The sequence below is a fragment of the Felis catus genome, chromosome F1 (genome assembly GCF_018350175.1).
Source record: "Felis catus isolate Fca126 chromosome F1, F.catus_Fca126_mat1.0, whole genome shotgun sequence".
In the NCBI taxonomy this organism is placed as follows: domain Eukaryota; kingdom Metazoa; phylum Chordata; class Mammalia; order Carnivora; family Felidae; genus Felis; species Felis catus.
Window position 1 is genome coordinate 17,010,609 of NC_058384.1, and position 11,074 is coordinate 17,021,682.

At 45.9% G+C, this 11,074-nt stretch overlaps 1 protein-coding gene across 4 annotated transcripts in view; it reads left to right on the plus strand.

Annotated features, from left to right (window-relative positions):
• The window catches only part of TNN (tenascin N), a 68,119-nt gene that overhangs the window by 27,447 nt on the left and 29,598 nt on the right, over positions 1 to 11,074 (plus strand). For 3 of the 4 annotated variants that reach the window (XM_045048451.1, XM_045048454.1, XM_045048453.1), the window contains exons 8-12: positions 2,793 to 3,056; positions 5,716 to 5,979; positions 6,641 to 6,904; positions 8,684 to 8,947; positions 10,727 to 10,990. In XM_045048451.1, coding sequence (XP_044904386.1) covers positions 2,793 to 3,056; positions 5,716 to 5,979; positions 6,641 to 6,904; positions 8,684 to 8,947; positions 10,727 to 10,990 — 1,320 coding nt within the window. The remainder of the gene's footprint in view (positions 1 to 2,792; positions 3,057 to 5,715; positions 5,980 to 6,640; positions 6,905 to 8,683; positions 8,948 to 10,726; positions 10,991 to 11,074) is intronic. The other variant, XM_045048452.1, reaches the window with a different exon arrangement.

Consider the following 11,074-nt stretch of genomic DNA (forward strand, 5'->3'; position numbering starts at 1 on the left):
CCCGCCTTCGGCCCAGCTTGGGTTTGCAGATGTCCTGAGGCTGCAGGGGAGCGAATCCCACACCTGCTTTGTGTTTAAACCCTCCGCTGGTACTGTCCCCGAGTCCAGAGCAGTCTAATCCTGGAGGCTGCTTGAGGTTGCAGACACTTGACAGGAATCCTAGAAAAGGATTTGCTTATTCACTGGGCTCCATTCTGGACAGTCACTTAGTACAGAGGTGCCCAGAGAAGCCATTAATTAGTTAGGAATGTGGATTCAGAAGCTTGACTGTCCAAGTTTTAATCCCAGCTCTGCCATTTAGTAGCTGAGGGACTTTGGGCGAGTCAGCTGACCTCTGTTCCTCACATTCTTGTCTGTAAAATGGGGCATATGAGTATTTACATCAAAGAGTTGTTGTGAGGGTTGCATGAGTGAATTCATGTAAGTGCCCGACATATAGCAAGGGCTACGTGAGCGGTAGTAGTGATTATTTCTTAGAATGTGTCTTAGTCTGCTCCGGCTGCTATAACAGAATATCATAGACTGGGGGCTTAAACAAAAGAGGTTTATTTCTTACAATCTTGGAGGCTGGAAAGCTCCATGATCTGGGCACTGGCTGATTCAGTTCCTGGTAAGAACCCTCTTCTTGGCTAATAGATGGCTACCTTCTTCCTACACCTTTATAGGGCAGAGAGAAGAAACTCAGGTCTCTTCTTGTGAGGCACTGATGCCACCATAGGGAACCCACCCCCACGACCTCACCTAAACCTAATTACCTCCAAATACCAGCAAATTGGTGGTTAGGATTTCAACCTGGGAGTTGGAGGGGAGCACAAATATTCAGTCCATAGCAAATGCTAATCAGCAAACAGCCCTTGAAGTTTTTGGTTATTTTTTCATTTGTTTGTTTGTTTGTTTGTTTAAAGTTTATTTTGAGAGAGACAGAGACAGTGTGAGTGAAGGAGGGGCAGAGAGAGGGAGAGAGAGAATCCCAAGCAGGCTCTGTGCTGGCAGCGGTGGGGGCTGGGGGGGGGGCGGACCTATGAACTGTGGGATCATGAACTGAGCTGAAACCAAGAACCGTATGCTGAACGGACTGAGCCACCCAGGTGCCCCTAGCCCTTGAAGTATTTAATGGCATGTAGCCTCCTGGGTCCAGGTGGGCCTTATCTCCTCCAGGGGAAGGAGAAGTTGCCAGTAAGGAGGGTGAGATCTAGATTTGTTTAAACTAGCAGACTTTCTGTGAGGGGCCAGATAGTCCATGTTTTCAGCTTTGGGGACCATGCCGGCTCTGATACAACTATTCAGCTCCGCCATTGAAATGCGAAAACAGCCATGGAGAGTATGTAAATGACCTGGTATGACTGTGTTCAATGAAACTTTATAAAAATAGGCAGTGGGTCAGATTTGGCCCATGCGTTGTAAATTGCCAACTCCTGGTTTATATTACACAAGGTTTTCTGTTTTCTAGGATTTTGAGTGTTGTGAAAGGGAGGCCTGTGGGTCAGTCTTTTTAAGATGGTGGAAGTTGGAATAGAGAAGAATCTTCCCCACTCTCAGGTGGCGGTGGTGTGAGTTAGCACCTCAGCTGCTGGGGGTGGGGCACTGGAGTGTGTTAGCGGTGGGAACAGCATAAGGCGTAAGATGTAAGGATACGATGGGCTGGTTGTGTCTTATTTCTAATATGCAAGTCTCTTAACAATCTTAAGTGGTGTTGGTGGTGGACAGAGGGGAGTCATGAAGGATGGGGCGGCAGCATCAAAGCCAGCTCAGAATCCCAGAACGAAACTCCCCCTTGTATGTCTTTGCTCCTCAAGGCAAGTTGTCTCCTTGGCTGTGTGCTCTGTCCCGCTGGCCTGGCCATGCGTGTCGAACAATAGGGCACGGGCTCGAGCTGCAGTTGCTGTTACTGTTACGGAAAGCTCAGCCATTTTGAGGAAGTGGTTTTTGAAACAGGATCATAAAGGCATTGCTAATCATGTACCCAACTACTTGGATTTCTGACTCAGAGGTTCACATTTCAAGGAGAAAGGGGGGAATTTCGTGCCTCGAATGACACTTGTAATAACAAAGAGCTTATATTCAAGCATTTTTCCATGTGAATATCTCATCTGTGATTTGTCATAACCTGTGAGGTAGGTACTGGTATTTCCTTCTTTGTGGAGATGAGGAGACGGAGACTTAAATTTGGAGTCTGTCCAAAGTCAGCAACTAAGAAACGGTGCCCAGATTCCAACCCAGTTTAACTGTATTGAAACCCAGACAGATTCCTACCCAAGTAGGATTATTTTTTTTTTTTTTTATCAGCCCAGACCTCAAAGACCATCAGTTGAAGTCTTCTGGTGCTCTGGCTGTAGGCATAATGTTTTATATGGAAAGAACTAACAGCTCCTACTTTCAGGATATTTTTATTCCCAAATAAAATATTAGAGCCACTGCAGAGATTTACTGAAGTATAATTGCTTTCAGGTACAGGGAATCAGAACTCAAAGAGTGTATTATATAAACCCAGGGTAATGGAGAAATTTGTATATGAAGACCAATTTTTTTAAAATCCAGAGTCTACTTGTGGGTAAAGTTTATAGAGCTGAGACTGTTTTGGCTTTGTCTGAAAACCCTACGTCTCCTTACGTGCTATTAGCTCATTCTTGGAATTTCAGACCACTTGCTTAATTAAACCCTTAAGTTATCCCAATCACTGGCACATAACAGATTCTGAAATTTGTTGAGATCATCATTTTGTCTGTGTATGTGCTGGCCTCTCTGGAACCAGAGAGTTGGTAAATGTTACATTTCTTTCATCTCTCTTAAAGACATTGACAGCCCCCAAAACCTGGTGACCGACCGGGTGACAGAGAACACGGCCACCGTCTCCTGGGACCCGGTGCAGGCCGTCATCGACAGGTACATGGTGCGCTACACGTCTGCCGATGGAGACACCGGGGAGGTGCCGGTGGGGAAGGAGCAGAGCAGCGCCGTGCTGAGGGGCCTGAGGCCGGGCGTGGAGTACACGGTCCAGGTGTGGGCCCAGAAGGGGACCCGAGAGGGCAAGAAGGCCGACACCACGGCCCCGACAGGTAACGGAGCGTGCATCATCCCTGTGTCACTGCTAAACTCATGTCTGTTTCAGTTGGTTTTCCTTCTGTGACCTTGGCAGAAAGGGAGGTTTTACAGAGTGCAATGGTGTGCTTATAGAGTTCATTGTATGCCTTACTTCTATTTGATGGCTTCCCGTAGAATGCACAGCTCATCTTGCGGCCTTCAAACTTTGGTCTTGAAAGATTGATGTGATTGCTTGTGGTCCTTTGCATTGATGTGATTGCTTGTGGTGCCTGTGCATCTTCTGTGTTGTGAACACACGAAGTGCCTCACCTGATACGGACTAAACGGGATGAAAGCACAAGTGCCTTCCATGTGGGGGGAGCCGGACTGTGATCCCAAACCAACTTTGTTTTCCCTCTTCACCTGTTTAAACCCTTTCTTGGAGCTTGTTTTTTATTTCTGCCCTTCGGATGAATGTTTTAGGCAGAGATAATAATAATGCTCTATTAGCTAAAAATAAGCAAGTATCTAGTCATTTTTAGTCCTCAACACATATCATTTTAGTAATTAAAATGTCTATATCAATACTTCATTTAAAGTTAAGTCTTCTCCTCTCCACTGGCGTGGGCCATTTGCGGGCTAACTATCTGCCATGGGAAGGGGGGTCTGCTCGACTGCTCTTGTATTTCCCTTCTTATACTTCAGACACCCTCCTTCTAGCATGCTAACTGTAGTTTCTGGCCCATTTATGTTTGGAACAGCTTGGAGAGAGGCCAGGGGTCAGGAGAAGGAGAGGTAAGGGGTCCTGCTTTACTATAACCTTCACAGCTGTCATGGGGCCTGACCAGTGTTAAAGCTAATGTTTCCCTCGTGGAGCACTTCTGTGCGTTCTTCAGGGACCCTCTTACACTCTGAGCTGTCATCATAGTGATCCTGTGACAGATGCATCTCTCCTGCTGGTCACCTACTCCCCTTCCTCTGCCTACACATGTGGGGTGCACTCCAGTGCCTTTCTGGTGGCATCACCTCACCCCTCTGGCTGAGTGTCTTGGACAGCTTCTAAAATAATCCCAGGTGGGCTCTTCTTTCCTTGGTCCATGTCTGGTCTACAGGGCATATGCAGGCATCCTTTAATCCATTCAACTAGATACATGGTTCTTTTGCAATGCTCTCTATCAGAGCAAACAGCCATTTTCTCACCCCTTAGGTATTTTAGATACATGTCAGACACCAGCCTACGGTGTTCCCCAAGTGTTGGGCAGAGTTTCTCAGTCTTGGCACTAGTGAAATATTTGGCTGGAGAAATCTTTGTTGCAGGGGTTGGTCTCAGGCACCGTGTGCTGTTTAACAGCATCCCTGGCCTCTACCCATTAGACTCCAGTAGCCTCTGCATCCCACACCGAATTGTGACAACCAAGTAGGTCTCCAGATATTGCCAATCATTCCTGATTGAGAACACTTGCTCATTTGAAGTTTGGGTCTTACCCATGAAACTCAGTGTAACTCTGCCCAAAGAAATCCACTCTTTTTTTAAAAAAAAAAAAATTTTTTTTTCAACGTTTATTTATTTTTGGGACAGAGAGAGACAGAGCATGAACGGGGGAGGGGCAGAGAGAGAGGGAGACACAGAATCGGAAACAGGCTCCAGGCTCTGAGCCATCAGCCCAGAGCCCGAAGAAATCCACTCTTGAAGTCCCATCTCTTTGGCCTCTCCAACCTCTTTCATTGTCTGGAGATGGTTTGGCCAGCCAAGGGCCACGGGACTATTGGTCCTACTTTGACTGTGGGCTTTCAGATTGGAATGTAGATACCAGTTTTCTTGGAGTCACAGCCCAAACCAAGATAAGAGGAGTCCTGCTTGAACATACCATTGCACATATGTGACACGACCTAGAGGCAAAGACTTTAGGGAAACGACTTTTGCAATAAACTATTTGGAACAAAGACATGTTGTTATTTTCTTGGTGACTGCATTTTTGAATACCTTCTCTGTGTATAGTTTGGAGGAGCATAATCTTCTTCACTCATAAAATATCAGCAAGGTGATATCAATAATAGCTTATGGTCATTGGGCATCTACTCTGTGCCAAGAGTTGTCACAAAGGGCGTATTGTTAACTCATTTAATACAGCTAGTTTCCAGGCTATACACTAATATCTTGTCCTGCTTTTTTTATTCTGCAGACACTGTAATACTTCAGTATTTTCAAGGCCCCTTTTTACATGGTATTTTTTGTCTTGGTTTTCAGAGCCATCCAGTGAAATATTTACAATAACTATTAACAGTCCTATTTTATCCATGCATAGAGGTGAGGTGAGCCGTCCAAGGTCATGAAACAAGTTAGTAATTTATGAAATTAGATGTATGCATGGAACATTAGTGCTCAAAAGAACATTAAAGTCTATCCGACCTGAACCCCAGATTTGCAGGTGATGAGGCTGAGGCCCAGCCAGAGACCGTTGAGATGTGCAGGACCACAGCTTTTCTGACTTGGATCTAGTGCTTATCCTGCTGTCGTGTGCTGCCTCTTCGAGGATCCAAGAGGCCAGCTGTGGAGAGAAGGTCTATGTCCCTGAAACAATTGAAAACTGACAGGACATGGGAAAGCCACAAGACCAGGAAACTGCCTCCCTTCAAGCAACACGGTCTCCCTCTTCGGTGCTTGTTAATGGTGCGCTTTAACTTTCCTTTCAGACATTGACAGCCCAACAAACCTGGTGACCGACCGGGTGACAGAGAACACGGCCACCGTCTCCTGGGACCCGGTGCAGGCCGTCATCGACAGGTACATGGTGCGCTACACGTCTGCCGATGGAGACACCGGGGAGGTGCCGGTGGGGAAGGAGCAGAGCAGCACCGTGCTGACGGGCCTGAGGCCGGGCGTGGAGTACACAGTCCAGGTGTGGGCCCAGAAGGGGGCCCGGGAGAGCAAGAAAGCCAACACCACGGCCCCAACAGGTAATAAGAAAAAGATCAATCAGAATTGAATTTTGAGCATGCAGATTTGAGTGTGCATGATACCCAAGAGGCGGCCTGAGATGAGAGACTTTGCAGAGAAAGTCACAGAGACCAAAAAGGACAGTGAGTCCTAGTAGTGACCTCAGCGAGGTGGTAGTTGGTAGCTCTCTCTGCCTGGTCGTGGTGAGCTGCTCACGAAACCACTCAGCCCACAGGAAGGGAGAAATAAAGTTATGCGGTGGCCATGTTTTCAGCGGACTCAGCAAAGATGTTTATAGGCTCTGATCGTTGCAATGCTTGTGATAATACTTTTAGAATGACTGCCCGTGAAGCAGCCCATGATAAAATGATAAACTAGGTACCCTGAACGTCATGGCAGATGTTTAATGACTGTTGTGATGTGACATAATGTTGTTAAGAAGATGTCGTTCCTCATATATTTTAGGGAGCTAAAAGCCAAAAGAGTATGTTAAGCTTACAATGTGTAGTCTTTTGAAATTGGGAACTGGGGTTCCTTTCTCCCTTGACTCCCAGCAGATTCTGGATGGGAATACCATTGCCTTGTGCTAAGAGAGTTCTAGAAGATGAAATGAGAGTGGTGGGTGGTGGGTATCTCTTCCATGGCTTCAAAGCTTAGGCTTTCCAAATATCTTTTTTAAAGATATTGACAGCCCCCAAAACCTGGTGACCGACCGGGTGACAGAGAACACGGCCACCGTCTCCTGGGACCTGGTGCAGGCTGTCATCGACAGGTACATGGTGCGCTACAGGTCTGCCGATGGAGACACCGGGGAGGTGCCGGTGGGGAAGGAGCAGAGCAGCGCCGTGCTGACGGGCCTGAGGCCGGGTGTGGAGTACACGGTCCAGGTGTGGGCCCAGAAGGGGGCCCGGGAGGGCAAGAAGGCGGACACCATGGCCCCGACAGGTAATGCAGCCTTGTTCTTTGAGAATGTAAGACCTAAACCTATGGCTAATCAAGTTTTGTTTTCCTGCTTTGACACTGGTGGACTAGATGATTTATGGAAGAGCAGGATAGTGTTCCTTTGTAGGAGAGCACACACACCATCCCTCACCTTCCTTTTACACATTACCTCCAAATAAGGAGCTCATATTGGCCTCATACTTTGGTCTTATAAAGATAGATGGTGATTGGTCCCATCTACCCACTGTTCCTCTGATTTGTACTCAATCGTTGAAATGTTTTGTCTTAAGAGGGAAAAGATATAAAGAAACCATATATGTTAGGATCTGCGAGCCTAGTACTTTAGGGAAGTGTTTTTTTCACTCTGATCTTTTTGAAGCAAGGAAGGGTTATTGTTTTCTTAGGGGATAAATCCTCTCTGAAGCACCGTGTGCTCCGTTCTCAGGATCCTAAAGTTGCACTTACATCCTGTAACAGTTCATAATTTTTAAAGCTCATTCATCTCTGTGTCCTCATTTTTTAAGAATAGACTTATTGAGACTTATTGAGACTTATTGAGACTTATTGATTTACTTTCTATACAATGTACTCTTTTAAAGCATATAGTTCAGTGGTTTTTAGTGTATTTACAGAGTTCTACAACCATCACTATTATCTAATCAGAATATTGTCATCACTCCAGAAAGAAACCCCATGTCCATTAATAGTGCCTCCTGCCCCCACTCCTCCCAGCCTTAGGAAACTATTACTTTCTGTCTCTATAGAGACAGAAGGTCCTTATTCTGGACATTTCATATAAATGGATTCACACAGCATGTGGTCTTTTGTGACTGGCTTTATTAACTACGCATAATATTTTCAAATTTCATCCATGTTGGAGCATGTATGGGTACTTTATTTTCTTGCCAAATAATATTCCATTGTATGGATGTAACACATTGTTTATCCATTTGTCACTTGATAAGCATTTGTGCTTTTTCCACTTTTTGGCTATTGTGAATAGGGTTACTATGAGCGTTTATGGTACAACTTTTTGTGTGGACATATGCTTTCAGTTCACTTGGGTATATACCTAGGAGTGGAATTGCTGGGTCATATGATAACTCTATGTTTCACTTTTTGAGGAATGGCCAAGTTATTCCCAGAATGGTGGCAGTATTTTATATACCCACCAGCAATGAATGAGGGTTATATTCTTCAATTGCTTCGTCCTCAGAGGTATTTGGTGAGATGGGTAGAGCAGGAATCAATATCCCCATTTTATAGTTAAGAAACCTCAAATACAAAGAAGTGAATGATTTTTACAAGTCACAAAGTCAGCTGATGATTCATGGAGTCAGATTTGTGGCATATTCATTGCATATTATGGTACCTTCGTATCTATTTAGTAAGGCCCATATTTTACAAAGAAGGAACTGAGGTTCAGCTGGGGACAGCAGTGCTAGCTGTCCAGGGCCATGGCTGGCTGATGGCAGAGCTGGGCCTATATCCCCAGTCTGTTGGCTCTGCTCAGGGCTTTTCCTGCCCCTCTGCTCTGCATCTCTGGGCTGAAACTGCAAACTGGCTCTTCTGACTCTGGATACTCCTGCTCATTCCATTATCCTGTGCTGCCTTCTTGAGGATCCAAGAGTCTAGCTGTGGAGAGAAGTTCGGTCTTGGTGACACACCTGAAAACTGACATAGGACATGGGAAAACCACAAGACCAGGAGACTGCCTCCCTTCAAGCAACACGGCCTCCCTCTTCGGTGCTTGTTAATGGTGCGCTTTAACTTTCCTTTCAGACATTGACAGCCCAACAAACCTGGTGACCGACCGGGTGACAGAGAACACGGCCACCGTCTCCTGGGACCCGGTGCAGGCCGTCATCGACAGGTACATGGTGCGCTACAGGTCTGCCGATGGAGACACCGGGGAGGTGCCGGTGGGGAAGGAGCAGAGCAGCGCCGTGCTGACGGGCCTGAGGCCGGGTGTGGAGTACACGGTCCAGGTGTGGGCCCAGAAGGGGGCCCGGGAGGGCAAGAAGGCGGACACCATGGCCCCGACAGGTAATGCAGCCTTGTTCTTTGAGAATGTAAGACCTAAACCTATGGCTAATCAAGTTTTGTTTTCCTGCTTTGACACTGGTGGACTAGATGATTTATGGAAGAGCAGGATAGTGTTCCTTTGTAGGAGAGCACACACACCATCCCTCACCTTCCTTTTACACATTACCTCCAAATAAGGAGCTCATATTGGCCTCATACTTTGGTCTTATAAAGATAGATGGTGATTGGTCCCATCTACCCACTGTTCCTCTGATTTGTACTCAATCGTTGAAATGTTTTGTCTTAAGAGGGAAAAGATATAAAGAAACCATATATGTTAGGATCTGCGAGCCTAGTACTTTAGGGAAGTGTTTTTTTCACTCTGATCTTTTTGAAGCAAGGAAGGGTTATTGTTTTCTTAGGGGATAAATCCTCTCTGAAGCACCGTGTGCTCCGTTCTCAGGATCCTAAAGTTGCACTTACATCCTGTAACAGTTCATAATTTTTAAAGCTCATTCATCTCTGTGTCCTCATTTTTTAAGAATAGACTTATTGAGACTTATTGAGACTTATTGAGACTTATTGATTTACTTTCTATACAATGTACTCTTTTAAAGCATATAGTTCAGTGGTTTTTAGTGTATTTACAGAGTTCTACAACCATCACTATTATCTAATCAGAATATTGTCATCACTCCAGAAAGAAACCCCATGTCCATTAATAGTGCCTCCTGCCCCCACTCCTCCCAGCCTTAGGAAACTATTACTTTCTGTCTCTATAGAGACAGAAGGTCCTTATTCTGGACATTTCATATAAATGGATTCACACAGCATGTGGTCTTTTGTGACTGGCTTTATTAACTACGCATAATATTTTCAAATTTCATCCATGTTGGAGCATGTATGGGTACTTTATTTTCTTGCCAAATAATATTCCATTGTATGGATGTAACACATTGTTTATCCATTTGTCACTTGATAAGCATTTGTGCTTTTTCCACTTTTTGGCTATTGTGAATAGGGTTACTATGAGCGTTTATGGTACAACTTTTTGTGTGGACATATGCTTTCAGTTCACTTGGGTATATACCTAGGAGTGGAATTGCTGGGTCATATGATAACTCTATGTTTCACTTTTTGAGGAATGGCCAAGTTATTCCCAGAATGGTGGCAGTATTTTATATACCCACCAGCAATGAATGAGGGTTATATTCTTCAATTGCTTCGTCCTCAGAGGTATTTGGTGAGATGGGTAGAGCAGGAATCAATATCCCCATTTTATAGTTAAGAAACCTCAAATACAAAGAAGTGAATGATTTTTACAAGTCACAAAGTCAGCTGATGATTCATGGAGTCAGATTTGTGGCATATTCATTGCATATTATGGTACCTTCGTATCTATTTAGTAAGGCCCATATTTTACAAAGAAGGAACTGAGGTTCAGCTGGGGACAGCAGTGCTAGCTGTCCAGGGCCATGGCTGGCTGATGGCAGAGCTGGGCCTATATCCCCAGTCTGTTGGCTCTGCTCAGGGCTTTTCCTGCCCCTCTGCTCTGCATCTCTGGGCTGAAACTGCAAACTGGCTCTTCTGACTCTGGATACTCCTGCTCATTCCATTATCCTGTGCTGCCTTCTTGAGGATCCAAGAGTCTAGCTGTGGAGAGAAGTTCGGTCTTGGTGACACACCTGAAAACTGACATAGGACATGGGAAAACCACAAGACCAGGAGACTGCCTCCCTTCAAGCAACACGGCCTCCCTCTTCGGTGCTTGTTAATGGTGCGCTTTAACTTTCCTTTCAGACATTGACAGCCCAACAAACCTGGTGACCGACCGGGTGACAGAGAACACGGCCACCGTCTCCTGGGACCCGGTGCAGGCCGTCATCGACAGGTACATGGTGCGCTACAGGTCTGCCGATGGAGACACCGGGGAGGTGCCGGTGGGGAAGGAGCAGAGCAGCGCCGTGCTGACGGGCCTGAGGCCGGGTGTGGAGTACACGGTCCAGGTGTGGGCCCAGAAGGGGGCCCGGGAGGGCAAGAAGGCGGACACCATGGCCCCGACAGGTAATGCAGCCTTGTTCTTTGAGAATGTAAGACCTAAACCTATGGCTAATCAAGTTTTGTTTTCCTGCTTTGACACTGGTGGAC